The 23,279-nt window shown below is 39.4% G+C and overlaps 1 protein-coding gene across 2 annotated transcripts; it reads left to right on the top strand.

Moving 5' to 3' along the window:
• Positions 1-1,987: 1,987 nt before the first annotated feature.
• LOC148022222 (pentatricopeptide repeat-containing protein At3g16610-like) lies at positions 1,988-6,110 on the top strand. 2 transcript variants are annotated; one of them, XM_087697865.1, is made up of 2 exons: positions 2,610-2,776; positions 2,905-6,110. In XM_087697865.1, the coding sequence occupies exons 1-2, from the start codon at positions 2,749-2,751 to the stop codon at positions 5,214-5,216; spliced, it is 2,340 nt and encodes a 779-aa protein (XP_087553991.1). In that variant the 5' UTR covers positions 2,610-2,748; the 3' UTR covers positions 5,217-6,110. The 2 variants fall into 2 exon arrangements, with proteins under 2 accessions (XP_087553990.1, XP_087553991.1); XM_087697864.1 differs by having other exon boundaries at positions 1,988-6,110.
• Positions 6,111-23,279: the final 17,169 nt, after the last annotated feature.

Here is a 23,279-nt window from a genome sequence, read left to right as displayed (position 1 = left end):
AAGCATTAATGCATAATCCAAGCATTGCAAACACTTTCTACTAGCATCAGTAGAGCATAAACCAATCAAATGCTTGCTGTCCAGATCAATACTATTTTGTTCTATACAATATAGGGAACTGAAAACTGCAAAAAATCAACTTTATGAGTGCTCAAATCTATAGCTTTTATCGTGCTTTGTAGAATACATGAATCTAATATCGTATACAAAAGTTATGGCTAAAATATGAAAGTGTTGTCAAGCTGCCATAGCTATTCATGACTTTTGTAGCATGCTTTGTATCCACTCAAAATGGATAAAATGACTATTGTTCAACTTCATAAGCACTCAACAAGGGTCAACTAACCCTTGGGAAGCTCCTCGACGAGCCAGGAGTAAGTTAGAATTAGCTAGGAGAAGTGAAGACTCAATGTATATCTTAGGAGGAAGAAACAATGGTTGCCATGAAACCTTGAGCTGAAGCTTTTTCATGGGCTCAAGCAAGTGATCGATGAAGCTCCTCGAGTCCAAGCTCTGATACTTGTTGAATGATAGAGCTCAAGTGGAAGCACACAAGTGGAAGCAAGAGTAAAATAAGAGCTATGGCAGATGGAGTAAGAGTGAGAGAAACAATGTATGTGGAAACTCCAATAGTTACAATATGTGATTGACCTTCCCTTATTCAATAGTCATTGAAAGAATAAAGTATAAAGTGACAATGATGGGCATCTGCCACCTATAGTGTATAGGTGTGTGAGTACAATCTACAATGAGTAAATGTGGGTGGCTAGGCATAGGTGCCTTTATCCCCAACACAAAGGAGTCAATCGAGGCCAGCTAGTCAAAGAGAATAGAGGTCCTAAAGATGAAAGAAGCAAAAAGGAAACATGCTAAATATTGGCTAGCTAGCTAGTCAAAGAGAATAGAGGTTCTGAAGATGGAAGTATTAACAAGAAGAGAGGTGTTGAAGTTGAAAGTAGCAAGAAGGAAGACGTATTAAATGTCAAAAAGTGATAGAGTAATTTTTGGAAATAATCTTAGACTCTAGAATCCTCAAAATAGGACATCTCCATTAAATCTTTATATCCTATTGGCATACTTTTGTGCAATTGAGTTAGGCTCATTCCCATGCATGTTATCTCCTATGTTGCAAAAGAATGTGGAATTGCAAGCATGTTATATAAGTTTTTGTAGGAAGTTTGTGCCAAGTAGTACTCTATCGTAGGCAACCCATAAGAACGTAAGGGCATTGTAATAGGCTAGTTGACTAGACTAGAGAGAGGAAAAGGGTTGAGACAACCTACTTGTGAGTTGCTATGTATTTACAGTTCAAAAAATGAATAGATTCTCTCATTCTTCTATGTGTAATTTTGTGAGACTTGGCTTCTTTATCTTGGCTATGTATTTTGTGAGACTTGGCTATGTATTTTGTGAGACTTGGCTCCTCTACAATAATAGAGAAGTAAGTTTTGTTGAGTCTATAACACACTTTGAGCTTGTTATTTATTTTTCACGTTCTTGGGATAACATGAAGTATACTTGGATCAGTGCAAGGGCATGTAACGACTATGTGAGAGATAGCATGAGTCATGATAGAATGGAAGCTCTTGTAGGTATACATGTCTTGTCTAATCTCGACATTATGTTGAGCTCCTGTGAGTACCACACACACACACAATTGTCATTATATCTAATTAATGATTCTTTAATAGCTATTGGTGACAATGCTCTATCTTCTTTGGTTAGTAAGGTACAAGGTTCGTGAGGAGAATGAAGGCTTGATGAAGTCATAAAGAAACTTATAAGAGTATAGCTCAGACTAATTGTACCTTGTTGAGGATTGATATGTCCACACATTCTTGTGTGAATATATAAGTGTGACAAGTAGTCTTTTCGACATGGTTGCGAGTGGGCATGTGTGCAAATTTGAAGCATATTTATTTGGTGGACATGATTCCATGTGAAAAAAGGGGGGATTTTTTGCTTGTTTTTCCCGATAGCTTTTAACGTCATGAGCTTATACCAAGGAGCGACTATATTTCTAGCCAGAGACCAGCGGCCACACATGCCCATGCATGCCATGCTTCCTTCGTAGATGCACATCCACAATGTGGGAATTATAGTGGGATTTTGTCTAAAACGTCTTGTGACACTCATATTTTCAAATGGGAGCATCACATGTCTTTGGGGATGCTCGATGGATGGCCCGGAAGTTGGGGTTTCCACAGAACGATGGGCCACGGTTAACCAAGCCGACAGATCGTTCTCGCTTGCGGGGCTGGGGCTGATGGTGTGGGACTTATGGCTGTGACACTGCTGTTCATGCAGCTTGCCCACATATGAGGCATGGCAGGCCCTGCACAGAGACTTTGCTGCTCGATGAAAGGCATGTTCCAAGGGACATCATTCTGTCTGTTCTGCAAATCTTCTCGGAGACAAAAGATCTGGGGGCGGCACGACAAGTGCATTCCCTGGTAGTCGGCATCGGATTGGATTCAGTAGCATTAATCTGCAACTACCTTATTCGACTGTATGCATCTTTTGGTAGCTTGCCTGAAGCAAATCAAGCCTTTGACAAGACTTTGAAACCCAGTGTCTACACATGGAACGCTATAATCTCAGCACACACAAATCTAGGAGGAGGCCCACGGGCTTTGAAACTATTTTACAAAATGGAAGAGGCAGGGATCACCCCGAATAGGGTTACCTATTTGAGCATCCTAAAATCATGCAGTCACACCAGGGGAATGCAGCAGGGAAGATCTATACATGACCAGATCAATGCAAGCAAATATAGGTCAGATTTGGTTGTCAAGAATACGATTATTGATATGTATGTAAAATGTGGTAGCCTAAGTGAGGCAAGAGAAATCTTTGATGACCTACTTGATCATGATGTGGTGACGTGGGGGGTCATGATTGCAGGATATTCGCAGAACGGCCATGGGATGGCGGCTCTGGAACTTTATGTGCAGATGCAACAACAGGATGTGAAGCCGGACCGAGTGATCTATGCAAGTGCTTTGAGGGCTTGTGGCATTGTTGGAGTGTTAGCAAATGGGAGACTTATACACCAGCATATTCTTACAAGTGACCAGAAAATTGAATCAGACTTGGTTGTTGGCAATGCACTTGTGGATATGTATGGTAAATGTGGAAGCCTAGAAGAGGCACAGGCTGTGTTTGAAAACTTATCCAGTCGAGATGTTGTGTCATGGGATGCGATGATTACTTCCTATGTGAATCATGGGCATGCAATTTCTGCAATTGAACTTTTCAAGAAGATGTGTTTGAAGGGACAACCACCTGTCAAGGCAACATATCTGTGTATCTTGAGAGCTTGTGGCACTTTAGGTGACCTAGAAAAGGGCAAGGATCTTCATAATGATATTGTAAAAAATGCACTTGAGTTGGACTTAGAAATTGGGAATACTCTAGTCGACATGTATGCCAAGTGTCAGAGCTTAAATGAGGCACAGAAAGTGTTTGATGACTTGGCAAAACCAGATGTTGTATCTTGGAGTGCAATCATGTCTGGCTACCTGACACATGGACACTACCCCTGTGTCCTGGAGCTTTTTGACGGAATGAATAAGCAGGGGATAAAGCCAAATGAATTAATAGTTTCTTTTGTTTTGAAAGCTTGTGGGGGTGCTGGTGCTCTAGAACAGGGAAAGATGATTCACAAAAAACTTCTACGAAGAGAATTGGAATCAGACTTGGTTGTTCAGAACAGCCTTATTGACATGTATGTCAAGTGTGGGGATTTGCAGGAGGCACGCAAGGCATTTGACAAATTGACCCAAAGGGATGTGGTATCATGGGGTGCAATGATTTCAGCATATGCTCAACATGGCCATGATCATTGTGCTCTTGAACTGTATGATAAAATGCAGCAAGAACCTGTCAGGCCCAATAATGTGGTGTTTTCTTTGGTCTTAAAAGCTTGTGGAAACCTCAGAGCCAGATTAAAGGGTCAGGTGGTCCATGACCAGGTCCTGCGATGTACAGACATAGTAGATCAGGTTGTTTATAACACCCTCATTGACATGTATGCCAAGTGTGGGAGCTTGAGTGAGGCATGCAAGGTGTTTGATAATATCCAGAATAAAGATGTAATCTCGTGGGCGACAATGATTGCAGGACATGTTGAACAGGGCTATGGTTGTAGTGCTCTTCATGTGTATGAGACAATGTTACAAGAGGGTCTAAAGCCAAGCAAAGTAATTTTTTTGTACCTTTTGAAGGCCTGTATGTTTATGGGAGCTATAAAGCAATGCAGATTTGTACACAATCATGTACTTGAAGCTGAACTTGATTTAGAGGTTGCTATCGGGAACTCTCTTGTAGATGTGTATGCAAAATGTGGGAGCATAGAAGAGGCAAGGAGTGTTTTTGATCATGTGTGTGATCGGGATGCTGTATCGTGGGCTTCTATGATTGCTGGGTATGCAGCACATGGCGATTTTAAACAGGCAGGGCAGTGCCTTGAAGACATGCGACATCAAGGTGTGCAACCAGATGATGTGATGTTTAGCAGCATTCTCTCTGCTTGCAGCTATTCTGGCTCATTGCAGGAGGGCCAGAAATACTTCAATTGCATGAGAGAGGAGTTCGGCTTGAAACCAAGTATTGAACACTACAGCTGCATGATAGATCTTCTTGCTCGTGCAGGATGTTTGACTGAGGCAAGAGATTTGGTGCACACAATGCCCAACTCGCCAGATCTTGTTGTATGGAGGTCTCTGCTTGCAGGTTGTAAATTTCATAGGAATGTGGAGCTTGCAAGGCAAAGCTTTGACGGAGTTTTGCAACTGGATTCAGTGAATGCTTCAGCATATGTGCTTATGTCAACTGTCTATAAGGATCTCCAAATGTGGGAAGATTCTTTGAGAACAGAAGAACTGAAGATAAATGCTGGTTCTTACAAGAAGGCTGGAAAATCATGGATTGAGGCTGGTGACAAAGTACACGAGTTTACTGTTGGTGATGAGTCCAAGCTTGTGCCAGATGGGATGTTTTGTGCAAAATTCCAAAGATTGTCCAGGCAAGTCAAAACGGAAGGTTATATGCCACAGGTTGATGCTCCTTTAGTAGGCAACCATAATGGGGAAAGGATGAAAATCAATCAAACCAGTGAAAGTTGTATTGGAAATGCTACCTTTAATCAAGCACTACCATTCTATACTAACACTTCACACATATTAGAAAACAGATTTGTTAGACAAAATGATTGATCTTTTGAGAACTTGCTGCTGAGCATAATATTCTTGTACAGGATTTAGTACAAAAGCCAAAAGCTTGAGCACCTACAACACACTCACATGGCACACAGACATCCATGTGTGCAACACACATTCACACTTTTTTTTTGGTATTAACCACAGTGACATTGAAAGATAAAAAGATTTGAAACCCATCTCCCTTCAAAGTTGAAGGGTTAAATGTACTAAGGGAAAATACATAACTTGCAACTCAAAGCTGAAGGGTTAAAATGTACTAGGGGAAAATACATAGCCTTATAGTTTGGGAGGTGATTAGGCAATGCAGGTCAGCCACTTTGCCTTCAATGCTAAACCAATTATGGGGAAATATTGTATGTATTCAATATCATTGCTAGCACAGTCCTAGGCCTTTCTTGCAATTGGGCAAGAAATGAAGAGATGAGTAACAATCTCATCGCATGTGGTATTGAAGACACATCCACTGCAGGACATCTTATAGCATTGCAGCATATTCCTTGTGGGAGACACCATATAAATTGGCTGACCATGGGGATGAAAGTTGTAACGTAGGTGAAGGGGAATGCCATTGGAGCTGCTGCTCCAAGCTGTTCCAAATCAACTTGTAACCTTGAGGCACCTGAAAATATTGATACAACAGAAAGTGTAAACCTGAGATTGACCAAGAATTGCAACATCCTTATAGTTCCCAGACCAGTTCATGCCCTCCTATTAAACTCATCACATTCGATATGCTTATCAAGACAATCAAGTAACCTGGATGTGACTAGAACCTTATTGTGCATGTAATTAGCCTCTTGATGCCAAGTAGTGAAGTGAGTATCACTTGCCATAAGGCAATCAAGTGCAAAAGAAGAAAAGACTGGTGTGTTGATATCTTTAGTCGGACATTAGATCTGCCGCCATGAGACCGGGTTTCTAGTCCGACCAAATGAGATAACAAACCTGCTTAATGAAAGTGATATCATCTTTGATGAGAAAGGCCTTCGGGATTTCCATTTCAACACATGGGTAAGGCTACCCCCTTTGCGAGGATCTTGTGTATGTATGTGTGTGCACACGTCTGTCTCAACAGTCCTAAATTACAGTGGGAAATCCAAAATGGGATGAAAACTCTATATAAATGCAAAGGTGAAAGATTACAAAAAGGTTTGTGAGGATGAGCGAGGTAATGAGCATTGCAATCAGACTTCAACAGTATAGTAACCTTTGCTTCTTGAGGTACCATAAATGCCATTGTAATATAAGTTGAGATACATTGGGATCTTTTCCCAAATCCATCATTGGTTGATCATGGTAGAGTACGATGACATAAAAAGATTTGACATTACAAACGTTGGTGTGCCTACTACATGCTGCACATATGATTGATAACTTATACATCCTTCGCCAAACTTTCAAGGCTTAGTTATAAGTGTCTTAGAAGTGGTAACGGAGTACTTTTGAGGTAAGGTATGTAGCTGCTCATCTTTTAAAGATAATGTTTCTTTTTAGCATATTGTCCTCATATAAATGATCAAGCACAGTGACCAATTTGTAATCTGAATCAGACAATGTACAAAATGATTCGATACATGGTATGGGTTACTAGATATCCAACCTGACATGAAGAAAATCAGGATGCACACAACGTGGGAATTCTCATACCTCTATCTAGAGTAAGATGCTTTGTTTTTGCAGCATATAGTGTGGTGGTCTGTGTGAACATTTTGAGTTTGCTTGGCCTTGAGATGTTTCTCCCTTGTAGACTAGTACACATCCTACTCTTGTTTATGTGAGGATTTCATAGCTCTCTTTTGCTCTTTTCCTTTTGTGTACTTTGATAATAGATCTTGCTCCCACATTGTTGCTATGTCCTTGCTTTGCCCTCTTGACATTGTTTCCAACAATAGGTGTTAGGACCTTCACTCCACCCCCTTGGCAAGCCTCTTACATATAGGCAGAAACTGCATCAGATTCTTGCCCCATTTGACACGGACTTCAGCATGATGGACACTTCTATCACTTCACATTTTCAATCTCCAACATTAGCAAACCTACTCTTAGTGTTGTTGGTATGGTCTTTTGAGTACTTCCCATCATTTTTCATCTTGTAATATAGGTGTAATAAATACAACTATCATTTCCATGTTGGAAGCAAATATATTTTTTGAAAACCAATGTACTCTAACAATGATTTATTCAATAAGCTAGTGCTTAAGGACAAACTTGATGCACCCAATTATTTGTCTTAGTCCTACATGATGTGTGGCATGTGCTACTTTGGCAAAGGGATATGGAATGCTACTATAGATATTGGGAAGTGACTTGCTTACTTGTCCTCAACTTTGTTGTCATTTAAGGTGCTTTAGAGGAGGATGCACATCCTAGTATTGCAAAAGCTAACATAAAATTGTGTTAGATGTAACACCCTATCAAAAGGTGGATTACAAAGGATGCATAATCTCATGCACTATTGGTGCTCTCTATAAAAATAGCAATTATTTATTCATGTAATATTTTCAAATGGTCTTGGGACACTTCCTAATATCTCTTAGGTGTGTACTAAGGCACGGGTGGCCTACTTCCATAAAAAGTTGAATCTTCCATATATGGATTGAGGATGATTCTATGGATGCATTTCTCAAAAAAACCAAGGATGTCCAAGAGCACCTTGCTATTTTTTTAATGAAACCATTCTATGGAACCTTAGTTATCAATGTTCTCAATTCTTTAATCAACAATTATCAAGACTTTGTATTTGCATTGTAGATTCGTGATGAAGGGAAATTTGGATGCCCTCAAATTAGGAGTCAAATTTAGCATTCTTGCAAGAAGAATGGCCCAAATAAAATTCATTCCATTGTGCATATAGGTGATCAGACATTTGCTGCTATAGGTCACCAAAAGGCAAAGAAAAGGCATTTTTGTTAGTGGATCAAAGTCTAAGTTTGTTGTTGCACACACACTGTTATAATAGTGAGAGGTGCCATAAGAAGAAGCAAGTATTCTATTACTATTGAAAGCACGAAAGTTACACAATCACATATTTTTAAAGTAGGCTAAGAAGAAGAAGAAGAAAAAAAAGAAACTTGGAAGTCATCACCACTTATGTATCACATTCTACTTGGGAGCCTAATGAAAACATACAAGAGGGGGGAGAGGTGAAGCGCTCAAGAGCACACACACCCCAAAGCAATGGAGACTTGAGAACACAATGAGACAGGGATGAAATCTTTTTCTTCTTTCTTCTCCTCCCAAACAAAAAGAACTAAGTCTACAACATGATAGAAAGACCAATGTGAAAAGTATCACAACGTATGTACACACAATCAAGTGTGAACTCGTTAGGAAAGAAGAGGTTACACAATGAATATGCCATAACCAAGGATGGAATACATGGGTATAGTCCAGCTCGAGAATCACTGGCCTATCCTCATGTTAGTCACCTAAGATACTAGTGAATAATATCATCCCACATCACTAAGGCACATAGTGGATGCTAGCTCATGTAGAGCTCGACATCTCACCACCACTTCCCCTCAAGCTTAGCATGAGCTCATGAACTCCAAGCATGATCCTAAAGGGTCAAAGATTCTCAACTCCCAAGGCCTTGGTAAAAATATCAGTAGAGCTTGATCCTCTATGTTGACATAAACCAAGACAATATCACATACTAGAACCCGCTCTTGAATGAAATGGTAATGGGCCTCTATGTGTTTGGTCTGCGCATGTGATACACAGGGTTCTTAGCCAATTGAATGTTGCTAAGGTTATCACACTAGATGATAACCTTCTTATCCACAAGCATTCCCAAACCACCAAGTAGCTTGTGTAACCAAGCTAGCTCACATGTTGCAATTGTAGCACCTTTGTACTAGACAAGGCAACTGTCAGCTATTTCTTGTTGCTCCAAGTAATTACACCAATATCAAAGGAAAACATAAAACCACTAGCAGATCTCTTACCTGTGCCTTATTCTATGCTATAGGTGTACCATTGGACTTGGATGGTTACACAAATGCATAAGTCCAATGGTACACCTATACCAGCCCAATATGAATTTGTATAACCATGCAAGTCCAATAGTATACCTATAGCATAGAATAAGGCACACCTATTGCATAGAATAAGGCATAGACCAATGTGAACTTGATGTAACGAAGGTGCGTCGCACTACATTTGAATGTGGCTTTTGTGGAAGCTGCATAAACTGACTCTCCAAACCAGCTTTGTAGTTTAGGTTTGGCCTAGTAATTGTCAAATAGATAAGGCTGCCCACAATCTTCCAATACATAGTGACATTCTCAATCAAGTCACCCTCATGTGCACTAAGCTTAGCATTAACATCCAAATATATAGAAATAGGCTTGCAATTAGCCATACCATACTTCTTCAACATATCCAATACGTATATCTCTATGACAACCATATACCCTCTTGAGTCTTGATGATCTCTATGTCAAGAAATACCGTAGCTCTCCCAAATCCTTCATCTTAAATTCAACCTTGAGAAGACCCTTCACATTGTCACAATCTTTGTCTCGGTATCACCCACAATGATCAAATCATCCACATATATAGTAATGAACATACTACCTACATCACTCTTATATACATAAAGTGAGTGATTAGCATGTGCTCTACGAAATCCAATGCTGACAAGGTATTCTTCAATGTAGCCACTCGAGCAAAGGTCTCCTCATAATCAATACCATGAGTCTGCATATACCCTTTGCCAACTAGACATGCCTTATAGCGCTCAATAGATCCATCTTGACCTTATAGACCCATTTGCAGCTAATAGATTTCTTGCCTTTTGGTAATGGCACTAACTCCCATGTGTCATTATTCATAAGCATAGCCTTTTCTTCATCCATAGCATGATCCCCTAACTGCATCCTCAAAACAAGTGGGTTTCACATTGTGCACAAACTTAGCCATGTATGCATAATGATGAGCTACATAGCTATCATATGTCAATCACTGTATTGGCTTTCTGACTCTACTTGACCTACGTGGACCTGGATCACTACCAAGTGCTTAGCATCCTCTTGTGCCTTTCGCACACGTCTTTTAATAGATGTAATCCCAAATCCTTATCCAAGCTCTACTCAAAGCCATCTGTATCAACATCAATATGGGAGAAACTTGATGATACATCTATCACAATAGGTGAGTCCCCAACTTTTACTTTACCTTTTCTTGATATCTATGATGTAATTTGTGACCTCAATCTGCCACTCCAAGGTCTATCAACCAAAGCATGACTAGGAGGCTCTTGTGGTATACTCAATCTAGCACTCCAAGTTCTATCAACAGAAGCATGGCTACTGATATGTTTTCTACGCAGTCACACTCTCATGGTCATCAACCCCAATTGCATTTTGCATATTACTCTACTAGCTACTCATTTCATAGAAAACATCCATGTTAACTCTCAGCTCACATGTAACATGGTTATAACATAAGTATCCCTTCTGCTAAAGAGAATATCCAACAAATACACAAATTTCTGCTTTAAGATCCAATTACTGTGCAACTCATCAGGAATATGCATGTAAGTAATACATCCAAATACTTTCAGATGGAACAGATTTGGCTTTTTGCCTGTAAACTTCTCTTTGGGTATCATATCATGTACATCAACAGTGGGTGTCCTATTCATAATGTATACATTAGTAGTAACTGCTTCAGCCCAATAGTAATGAGGCAAGTTTCTTTCTGACATCAATGCACCAGCCACCTTTGCAATATATGTGTTTTTTTACTTAGCAACTCCATTTTACTGTAGAGTATATCTACATGTATATTGCCTCTATATACTATTTTTTTGCAAAAATTTAGAAAACTCATTGGAGATATATTTTCCCCCTCCGTTCGACCTTAGGCATTTTATATGCAGCACTGCCTCCTTCTCAATCAAAGTTTTAAAGCTTTTAAAGTGAGTAAACACCTCACTTTTCTCACACATGAAGTAAACCCGTACTTTGTGGGTATGATCATCAATGAAAGAAACACAATATTTGCAACCACTCAAAGTTTGTCTTTGTAGGATCCCATACATTAGATTGGATCAATTCAAGTAGCTTCTTGCATATATGCTTTTCGTGTGGAAACACATACCTTGCTTGCTTTTCAAGTTGACATACTTCATATACTTTGTGCATCCATCAACTCTTAACTTAGGCAAGCCATCCACAATCTGTTTTGACTACATTTCTTTCAACCACTGCACATTCACATGATCAATTCTCTAAATTTCAATATCAACCACAACACCTGAACCTTGTGCAAACATGGTACTATCCATTTTAGGTAGATTTACATCAAGAGTGAACAACCTACTAGCACACTTTCCTTTTGTAATCAATCTACAATTAATTTTTAGATCTTCTACATAATAACAATTAGATGTAAACCAAACTTGCAATCCCTATTCTACCATCTGAAACAGAAATCAAAATTTTTGTAATATTTGGTATATGCAGTATATCAACCAAATACTTAGTTTTACCATTTTGCATACTCAAAGGAATATTTCCAACATGAGTAATGAGGTGAGTTGTATCATCCCCTTTCTCCACATAGCTTGAAGACTCTGGACTCTACATCTCTCTAAACCACTCTCCATGAGAAGTCATGTCATTAGAGGTACCTAAATCTACATGTCATATATCATTCTCTCTTTGATGAACCATCAACAATAACCAATCATAGTATTCATGAAGTGCTGTATACCAAACAATTGTTCAGTTCTGTTATCATTGTTTTTGCTCTATTGGATGCATGGTTACCTTGCTGCTTTTTTCCATTTCTAATTTTAGTCTTCTTTTTGAAGAAATCTTTAGAAATATGGTATTTTTTACCACAATGCTAGCATTCTTTGTTATCACTAGAATTTTGTAGCCTATTAGAATCTACAATTTGTCCTCTCTTTGAGTCCTCCTTCCTCAGGAATGTCCTCTTCTATTTTGTTGTGCCACCAATAGCTCATTTGATTGATCTAATCTATGAGAATTTAAGAACTTGTAAATACAAGACACAATCTTAACAAAATGATCATGTATATAATAATGCAATGTGTTGAGAATTAGGCAATCACACCCAATATAGCCCCTTTGTATGGAGGAGTGGGCTAAGGATATACAAGCTTGCTCAATCCCATAAGCATAGTGGTGGAAAGTGTTACCTATCCTCAAGCTATAAAGCATTGTACTTGCCTATCATTTGATGTAATGTCACAGTACTTTTGTCCTTTCATTCAAGGGTCAGTGTCACTGATTACAAACATAAGATTGTCTTTATAAGTCCAAGTCTCAATCTTGGAACCTAATTCACTTGTGTAACAAATAGTTGTCAACCCTATGTCTTCATGAGTCTTGTTTACATCTATCATCCACCATAGCCATGCTCTAGATTCATGCATTTTAACATGGTATCAAAGCCTTGGTGAGTATGGCTAAGCTCAACAAACTCTTCTTTTAGCTCATCTTTGCTCTTGTCCAGCTCAAGTCAGTTGATGATTCCACTTCTCACTTCATCTACACCCTCTATTTCTTGGTTGTCATAGCCAAATTGGACTTGCCCTTTAAGCTCTTAGATCTCTTCAACTAGGCAAGACCTTGACAAGCTTCTTTCTGGAGACTTCTCTCCCTGGTCTTGGAGCCTCTCACCTAAAACCCTGACATGGATGCTTTTCCAAACCAACATTGCGCCTACAACAACTCGCTATCCAAAATAATGCACTTGTGACCTATTGTATGGCTAATGCTATGCTACAGTCTGTGATGTTATCCACGACCATAGGGCATTGCAAGCCCCATACCTAAGCTATCTCCCACTAAGATGGTTTCTCAAATGATCCACTGTACAAGCTACCCCAACCAAAAAATCAGACCCCTGTTCTAAAAACCCTAATCTGCCATAGCCATGTACTCCTCAAGCTTTTTTCCACTTCACTTTTCCCATTGTTTTCAGTCAGCCAAAGTTTCCTTCACTCAGACCATGCCCCTCCGTAGCATGAAAAGGATATCATGCTACAGCCTCTCATTGATGATTCTTAGCCATTGTATCAATTGGTAACATGATTCATGGCAACCTAGCTACCTTCGCTATGGTTTTCTTAGCATTATTGTGTATCTCTTGGATTTTAGTATTTTAGTTTGTTGTGGGAATTAGCTTCTTTACATAGACTTAAAAGACTGTAGTTGGGGATATGTCTATTTCTCCAATATTAACACATCTTGTAGCAAAGAAGCCACTTTTGTGGCAACTTGGACCTCATGAGCGTGTAGAGAGTCCCTCGCCCTCTAGTGTTGCATGATGAGCACTCACTCGCTCTCCCCCACAATAGCACTGGGTGGTAAAAAATTTCCATTTATATTAATGAAAAATATTAAGAAGAAATAATTTTAGGAAAATGTGGTTAGTGTTCACATTCGAATTATTAGTGTTAGAATTCATGCTATATAATAAAGTATGCAAAGCAATGGTCAACATCTAGGTATCAATAAGGATTTAACCCTTCTATAAGATTTTTCATCCTAATCCCCATTAATGAATTGAGTTAACGATAATTGTGGTTTAACCCTAGTTGGATGGCCAACCTAGATTTTTTAACATTTTGACATACCTTGAATGTTTCATTGACTATCTTGCTTTCTTTCTTCTTTATCTTTCTTCTTCCGTGGTATTAGAGAAGGCTATCCCTTACTTCCCTTACCCTTGAAAAGGATGAGTTGTGTCATTAAGGACTTCAATTCTATGGTGCAAAATCTTATTTTCCATCTATGATGAACCACCCATGGGTCCATCTTGGGCCAAGGGTGACCTGCCCCATGGAACACAATCCCAACAACAAGCATAACCGTAACACAACATAGGGCACAATATAATAAGTGAGCTCAAGTGCAAAAACACGGGTCTATCTTGGGGGCCAAGATTTGTATTACTTGTAAGAGAGTGCATACAAGATAGTCAAGGCACATGTGGGACTTAGTTGTGAGTGAGGAGGAAGGAGGTATCAACACCTTGCCATCATGACTCAATAAAATAAGAAGCGTAATATGACACAAGAAGGCACAATACAATAAGTGAGATCAAGTACAAAAACAAGGGCCCATCATGGGGGCCAAGATTTGTATTACTTGTAAGAGAGTGCATACAAGATAGCCAAGCACAAGAGGGACTTGGTTGTGAGTGAGGGAGAAGGTATCAACACCTTGCCATCATGACTTAATACTTCAACAAGCGAGGGACTAGCTCATAGAGAGGCTCATGGCCCAAGGAGTAGCTATATGAGTGAGGGAGAAGGTATCAACACCTTGCCATCATGACTCAATACTTCAACAAGCAAGGGACTAGCTCATAGAGAGGCTCATGGCCCAAGGAGTAGCTATATGAGTTGGACTCCAAAATTTAGGGGTCTTAACACAACTCACTATCAAGCTAGTCAATGTCTGCCTGCTGGGCTCTTAACTTCAAAATTTTGAGGGTCTTTGTCAACTCGCTATCAAGCCAACCAAGTATGCCCACTAGGTGCCATGGCAACTAACTCAATTTATAAGTGTGGAACATGGACTTGCAGAATTACAATTACATACCACCCATTGGCTCAATTCACAACTGTGGAATGGCATAGGCACAAGTTGACTACAATTAGACATGAATTTATTGTGCACTTCTATCCATCCACTTGTTGACCATATTTACAATTAGACATGACTTTATTGTGCACTTCAATCCATCCACCTACTAACCATATTTACAAGCACAGAATGGAGGGTAACCCCATTAAGACAAGTTGTGCACACTTGCCCCAGTACATGCCTTGGTAGTATGAGTGCGGAGAAACTACCAGTGGACTAGGAACTAAGATGGGAAGCTCAATGGGAAGCATGTCATGCCCAAAAATGCAAGGGTCCAAAAGGAGATGCCTTCTTATGAAGAGAGGCCCATATTGGCTAGATTTGTCACTGCTTCTGAGGTAGGAGAGAGCATTTGACCATGTTGGAGTGGTTGCATCCATTTCCCTACTACCTGAGACATCATTTGACCACCACATGGTAGCCACATGCCTCATAATCCAAGAGGTGTGTCCTGAGTATGTACCTCCACATAAAGAAAATTGGGCCTTGGTTGGACGGATTTTCACTTTGGTTCCATGTGCAATCTTCTTTGAGGAACCATATCGCCATCTTGCAAAGGTGGCATGTCTCCTTGCACAAAATGCATGATTCCACCACTTCGCACCATCCATTTTCTTTTTCTTGGACTAGTTACCTATAGGAGCTTCAGGGACAAAAACATGTCACAAAACACACGATGTTGTTGCATGCCTCTTAGCACATCATACAAGAACCATCTCTCTCACATCAAGTATTGTCCCCACTTTGAACTGCACCTAGAAGAAGATCAAGGAAGGTGTTCATGTTTGGACTAGATCACAGCACCTAGACAAAGCATGGTGACTTGATGAGTTGCATCAAACTATCGTGCCTACAAAGCAAGGGTCATCTGCCGTGTACTCAAGACCAATGGGCCTCTATCACCCAAATATAATGTTATCAAGTACGAGTTCGCTTTGAAAAATCATTCCATGTTGTGCCTACATGTATGTTGAGGCCCTTGTTGGTGGCCAAATCGAGATTTAAGGTAGGAATGTGTTTAGATCGCTCAAAAGCCATAGCATCAAATTGCCTAGCTTGCATGGCATATGACTTTATCTGCATTGTAACTGCTTTGACTTGGCCCTCAATGGCCACACAATACATAAAGGCACAAGAGGTTGGGTGTGGGCTAGCATTACACCCCCACATAGGACAAGTTGCCCCACTTCCATTGGGGGACCTTGACATGTCTGAATCTGTCATTGGTATGCATGTATGAGCTAAGTATTCACACCTAGCTTGTTCAAACCTGGCTTGCTCCATGATGAGCTGAATTTAGCAAGAGTAACCTGGAGCATGAAGCCTCCTTGGAACCAACTTGATTTGATCATGTAGCCAACCAACTACCTTGATCTCACCAAGAATATCACACTCTTTTGGCCCAAAGACCAAATGGCCTTGAATGTGCTAGTGGACTTCACAAGCAAAGGAACCTCTTTGAAGTTCACCTTCATGGTGATTATAGATTGAGTTTCATCCCATAGCTTAGTCATTTGGGATCCATTCACAAAGATCCAATCACCATGATCTATCCACACAAGAGGCACCCCATTGTATGCCTCAACTTTGTTACATGAGGGCTCTTCCCCCTTTATATCAGCCATTTGAGTGCAAAAATTTAACTCCTCATCACACTCATGGAAGTGGATGGTCACTTGCTTAGCAATGTCACCCATTTTCTTCTATTTGTAGACTTGGTTTCGTAAGGCTCAAGAGTCAACTTGGAGGTCTCATCCTTCACCTCCAGACAGAGTGTTGTGTTATGAGTTTGTGCCCTCACCTCAAATTGGGCCTTCATCTTCTTTCTCTTCTTGGAGCTGATTTTGGCTCCTTTCTTTTCTGCTACATTGGCCATTTCTTTATTCTCCCGACATAAGGACATTTTTGGATGTCCAATGTTTGCATTGGGGGTGGTTGTTTCTTTATTCTCCTGGCTCAAGGAGTTCTTCATCTCCACAATATGCACTATAATCTCATGAAAGATGGCCATTCGTCTATCCACCCGGCTCAAGGAGTCTGCTAGATAGCCATCATTTGCATAGGCAATGCCCATTTATTTATCCTCTCGATGGAAGGATTCTTCATCCAAAGTGTCTATGTCATAGCATGGGGTTGGTTCTTTATTATCTTGGCTCCAGGAATCTTCACAAAACTGCATCAAAGTATGTCATTTCTTCACCCTCCTGGCTCTAGGAGTCATGTTCCTCGTCTACATCAAGAGTAAGAGTTATTTTATTGACCTCATAACTACGTGTTTGGCCTCCACTTGAAGGTTGGGGCATTTCACTAGCATTAGAGAAGCAATCACACAAGTTCAAACTTGACTCCGTGTTGTAGGGGGATCACCTCCATGCGAGCTCAAACGCAAAGGCTCCATATAAACTAGATCAACTTAACTTGTAGCTAGGGCCTTAGCCCACCATCTCTCCATTACCATAGCCCTTGCTGCATTAACAAAAAAATTTGGGGCTCTTGGCCCATATTCATCATCATTGGACTCCTCACTTAAGGAAGACTCGTGATCATTGGAGTAGTCATAGTAGTCATTGTAATTGCAACTCAAACTTAGCTCAACATAATAGGGGGTAGCTCACCTTGGCAGCTCCATGTGGGGAGATGGGGTTGACCTGGTTACCTGCTCTTGTTCAATTGGATGGGGCTAATATGTCTTCTAAGTTGAGGGCCCAACCAACCACAATCTCCGCACCATGTCCTTGGCAATCCCTCACTTAATGATGCTTTCATATTCCATGTATCTAGTCGCCCACTTCAAGCAACCTTTCACACTAGATTTCAATCTCGAAATTGATAGCTTTCATATCATTCTTTATCCTCTCAAGGTCCCTTTTGACACATTTGATGTGCTGGTTTAGCTCCAACAACACCATGGCAAGGGGCTTTTCATTGCCTTTGAGTAGGTCCACCTTGTTTCTCAAGTAACCTCTTTTGTTCATCTCCATGGCACAATGTTCTTGGAGAAGTTGCCTTTTTTTTAGCATACATCCCTCAATCTCAGCTTTTAGTTTTGCGACAAGAGACATTCTCACAAGAGATATTTTCCTTAGACCAAGCTTGCCCTCCCAAGGGTTCGCACAAGCACCTACCGAGGAGTTTGCTTTGATACCAAGTGTGACAAACCACCCATGGGTTGGGGTAGGGGTGACCCGCCCCATGGAACATGCCTCATGAGGTGTCACCCAACACTAATCCCAATGGCACATGGAAGCATAACACAACACATGGCACAATACAACAAGTGAGCTCAAGTGAAAAAACAAGGGTCCATCTTGGGGGCCAAGATTGGTATTTCTTGTAAGAGAGTGCATACAAGATAGCTAGGGCATGAGAGGGACTTAGTTGCGGGTGAGGGAGGAGGTATCAACACCTTGCCATCAGGACTCAACACTTCAGGTGAGGGACTGGGTCATAGAGAGACTCATATCCCTCATACAATGGAGTCACACTACCTCTACAAATCGAGAAATCTTTATGTTTTTACAAAAACAACTCATTTTTTCTTGCACACTTCTTGAAACAAGTCATTGCCTATTGGAGCTAGTTTTGAGCTGGTCATTCATTTTTAAAGAGGTTTTCCTATTGTATCTTGAGTTCCAAGGTTGGTCATAATATGTAAGGAATTGCAATCATTGTTTGGTCTCATCTCAAAGGCATTGATTACCCAACCTTGTGGATTTATTCTTGGTAAGGACTTAGTTACTAACTGGTTATTTTGAAGATTCGATCCTATCTCCTTTTCTCAAATTTCTAGGCCCTACACATTTGGGAATGTTCTTTTAGACATAATAAGAAGCTAATGGATATTTTTGGTTTGTTGGATTGGCTAGTTTATGGAGCTATTTGTGGAAAGAGGTTTGCAAAAGCTTCCTTGCATCTTAGTAAGGAGGTTATATTGTGCAATACACTGCCTAGAAAGAGAGTTTCAGAGACAACTTGTTATTTTCTTAGTCATGCCTCCAAAGAGAGTTTATCTATGCAATACACTTTCTAGAAAGGGCTTGTGGATTTTCTAGTCATGGCCATGGAATGATGCAACTGAAGGAAGAATCTCTTATTGCCATTGCACACAACCAGGGTATGTGTAATCTTAATGCATTGAGAAATATGAACCAAACAAAGCCAAAGAAGTCACAATGACTTGAATGTGGCATCTCTCACTTATTTACTCATTGCCCCATCAAGCATCAAATATTAAATCAATCATGTCCTCTATGCCCCCCAAGTCTATTTGGCATTTAGTCATTGGATGAGCACTATGGGTCTATATATTTGAATGTCATGATAGGCACAAATAAAAAAGGTTGGTGTTTGCCTTCCTAGTCGTCTACCAAGGTGGCTTGTAAAAGTGAAGTAACAACAATGATAACACCTTGCAAATGAGGACTAAAGAAAAAGGTATTACCTCTATGCCTAAATGGAAAAGACTAAATTGCAAAAGCAAAAGACTATCCTCATGAAAAAACCCAGCTCAAGTTCATTAATAAAGTAAAGATTTGGTAAAGGAGGCTCATCAGTAGTTTCAAGACAAGGACAAAGAAAAACATCCCATTTTACTTGGTGAGTATACTACTTGGAACCTTCTCCTATAATAACTGCATTTTTTCTTGGTCGATATGTTTCTTTTTTCTACAACACATTTTACTAAAGCATGAAATATACTTTGTTGATAACTATGGACCACTATTCATATGAAACACATAAGGCATGGAAAAGTCACTATCAAGCATAATATTCTACTTCAGAGCCACGAGATGTGGTGGTCGACAAAGAAAATCAAAACCATTGTGTGAAATGTTGTTAAAACAATCAGCACTAAATAGGAAATTGAGGAATCCATAGAAAATTGATATGAAACTTAGAAACAATATTCTTATTAGCATTATAACTTTGTACATAATGTGATTGTCATCACATTTTCTTGGAGAGCATTTACTCTATAGAATTCGATAAATACATTTAAGGATATTATATACATATGACTCATAGGTCAATTGAAGGGCCATCTTCTTTTGTTGCTCTTTGCTTCCCCATTTATTGTTCTCTAGGAAAAATATGCTACTTTTGTTTTGCAAGAGATATCTTTGCCTCCTATACCCTTGCAAAGGGGGGTTTCTCAAGGGATTGGCAACCAAGGCATAAGCATTGTGACATAGGAAGTATCCACTCCTTGAGCCTTTGCATCCTAGAGCATAGCCAGAAAACCTAATTGTGGCATACTTTTCAATAAGTATAATTTTATCTCTATTTACACGTATGCAGAAGTAGACTAAATATTTGGATAAGGTCTTAAGAGCAGTCATTGGAAAAGATGGATTATCACTATAGTTTGAATGGAAAATCTTTACAATATTTGGAGCAAGCTTTGGGGAGTAGTGTGAAAGGCAGAATCTTGTCCAAACTTGGTCTGTGTACCACTAGAACAGACATGGAAGCCATCTCATCATATACTAAAACCTTTGGAAAATTTGAGACTATTAGTCAATCAAAGATTCAAGCAATAAGAGAAAAGAAACAAAAGTAAACAAAAGACTTACAATTTGAGGATTTTCTTCCTTTGCAACCTTAACATCAATCCACAAATAGATAGAACATTGATGAGGCTCGTCCACAATATGTTTTCAATCCACCTCCTTACCCATACACTCAATTCCAATTCGCCTTTGGGTCCCCAAGAACTCCTCTTTGGATGAAAGTATCTCAAAGTGCTTAAAAGCCTTTGGTAGATAGAACTTTCGATCATCATTTGCAAGAACAAAATCTAAAGTGTTGCAATCCAATATATGGAATTCCTCTTGGGAATCGTCAATAACATCCCTTTCATCCTCACAAGACTCTGCAGTCACTCCAATGCAAAAGTCTTCCTTAATCATGTGTATTTATGTATATCATTAAGCATCAAGAACTCCTTTTCGAGAATGGAAATGGTGGAGAGATTGGCAAGGGTCAAGGATTCAATGGACATTGGAATGCCCTTTTGGACCTCTTCTGCAAGATTCCCCATTTTCAAATTTACTATGTCAAGCTCATTTGATATTTTTTCCTCCAGTCACTGGGAAAAACTTCTTCCATGTCTGTGTCTACCTCTTCAATGTCTCTAATGCTCTTCCAAGAAGAAGCATTATATTGGAGCCTTGTAGGATCAATAGTCTCCTCTTGAGAAGCCAAGTAACTTAGGAGACTAGAGAATATTTCATAAAAGTCACATGCCTCTTTATGGAATGGACAATCCATAGTCTTCTTGCAATCCACTAGGAGCTGCTAGAGTTACTTCATTATTACAATCCTCTTGAGATTATATTTCTTTTCCTCGTATGGAAAATGTACTTGGAATCTTCTACACCTTTCTGTACCTCAACAAGATCTTTGAATGCCTCAAACTCATCCTACATGATACCCAAGTTGGCCAAAATTACGTCTCTCATGTCGAGAGGAGCATTGAACATAACCCTTACATGATCAAAACTTGAAGAAATGCTTGGCTTTGTGGAAGAATGACTCTTGCTTCTTTGCAAGACTTTCCTCTACAATGACCTCCTCTCCAACATTGACATCACCTTGAAACTCAGGATTCTGTCGACCCTTGAGAAGTGCTCTAGATTTAGATGCCTCTTGAAATAGAGCTCCCTACACAGCATGGTACTCTTCACCAACGAAAATATCTTCTAAACTTGGGAAATCATCCTTAAATTCCATTTGATATCAAACTCTAGTTTCAACTCCTTTGATACTGATAGTGATATTGAAGCCTCAATGCCTAAAGTATTGAAACCCCTAGTAGTGTTGTGGATGATCCCTACGAAGGAATGGTCCTTGAATGATGTATGGTGCAACGGTAGCTAAATACAAATGAAAAGAAGCATGAAAGCCAAGTATGCATGTTCCTAGTCCAAAATTATTTGGTGTTTGGTAATAGAATTAAAGGGTTAAATATCTACGGAAAAGCACGGGAAGAGACATTGGGAGTCGATCTGGATTCTCTCTTGCGTGCGTGCCCTTGAGTCCCCCGACCGACGACTTATGAGAATGAAAACCAAATAACATTCAAGATACATATCCTAAGTTATCGTATGAAAGGGTTAAACATCCGTCGAAAAGGGTGACAATGTGCAATGGGCCAATCCCTACAATGCAAGAAGAGGCATTGGGAGTCCATCAGTATTGTCTCTTGCACACCCTTAGGTCTAATATAATAATGAGCAGCATAACATTCAACATATTAGACATAGTTCAGTTTATTGATTTTTATGCATTCTTCTTCCATTTCCAACTATGACGCATTCACTGCATATATAATAGATCATGAATATTAAACCTACAAAAGAAAGAAGAGCCTTTATGTTTCTAGTAGTGTTTATGATTCTATTCTAATCCTTGTCCTAGATATTGTTTCTTTTTGCCTAATCTAGACCAATGAATTGAATCTTCCCAATTCAACCTTGATACTCTATCCAAATGGATTTCTAGTAGGCTATATTCATCATCCAAGAAAGATCAAAGTCCACTCTTCTATTAGGAGAGATGGAAACCCACTCTTCTATTAGGATTTGGCCTAAACGACAAGCTAAACAGAGGGGATGGTTACATATTGATTTGCATGCTCTTGCATGCCACCTACCTCTCATAGAGATTATTTGTACACTCACTTCAAGATCTCTATCCATTTAAGAATTTTTTTAATTCAAGAATGGTAATTTTGGCTCCTTACATATAAATAATGTGGTTAGTTTATTTTGTAATGTGTAACATGTAACATGTGATTTGGCAAAAACTCTACTTAAATCTCATTTTTCTCTTCTCTAGATCAAGTTTTTCATCAAACAATCAATGCTCCTAAAGGCATCCTTTATCACATTTGAGGGTGTCAAAAATCTACACATAGGTGTTTTGCCCCAAGACTCCACTTCAATCTACCTACATTAATGTGTATGCTATTCAAATTTTTAGCTTAATTTTTATGTGCTTAACCTTGAGAGACTAGTAACACAATTTGACATTGCCCAAATTGTGCTAATAACTACATGAGAGGTAAGTTATTCAGAGTAATCTATTTCAAGATACATAGTGATCAATTTTTGTAGTGATTCGTGCTTGCTACCTTGGGAGACTATTTAACACCAGTGCAAGCTCTTGATGTTAATGTCACAAAATTAACTTCATGTGACAAGACTTTTGGTACTTGATGCCCATGTGAACATAAGCCATCCAAGTGTTGTCTATACCAAAGGCTTATTCCTCTTTGATCTAATCAGGATACATACTAATTTATTTCATTCGTAACTTGTATTGTCCAAACTACATTAACAACTATTGATAAGTAACTCAATTTTTTGCATGAGTCCTAGCTATTTAATCTTGAGAGACCAATAACACCATTGTAAGCTGATGGTGG

This window comes from Lygodium microphyllum, chromosome 17 (genome assembly GCF_053477565.2).
Source record: "Lygodium microphyllum isolate KBCC chromosome 17, Lygodium_microphyllum_v1.1.10, whole genome shotgun sequence".
Lineage (NCBI taxonomy): Eukaryota > Viridiplantae > Streptophyta > Polypodiopsida > Schizaeales > Lygodiaceae > Lygodium > Lygodium microphyllum.
This window is presented reverse-complemented; position numbering and strand designations above follow the sequence as displayed.

What these genes read in the sequence shown, in the direction of transcription:
- LOC148022222 (XM_087697864.1), top strand. Translation starts at nt 2,319, where the DNA reads ATGAGGCATGGCAGGCCCTGCACAGAGACTTTGCTGCTCGATGAAAGG.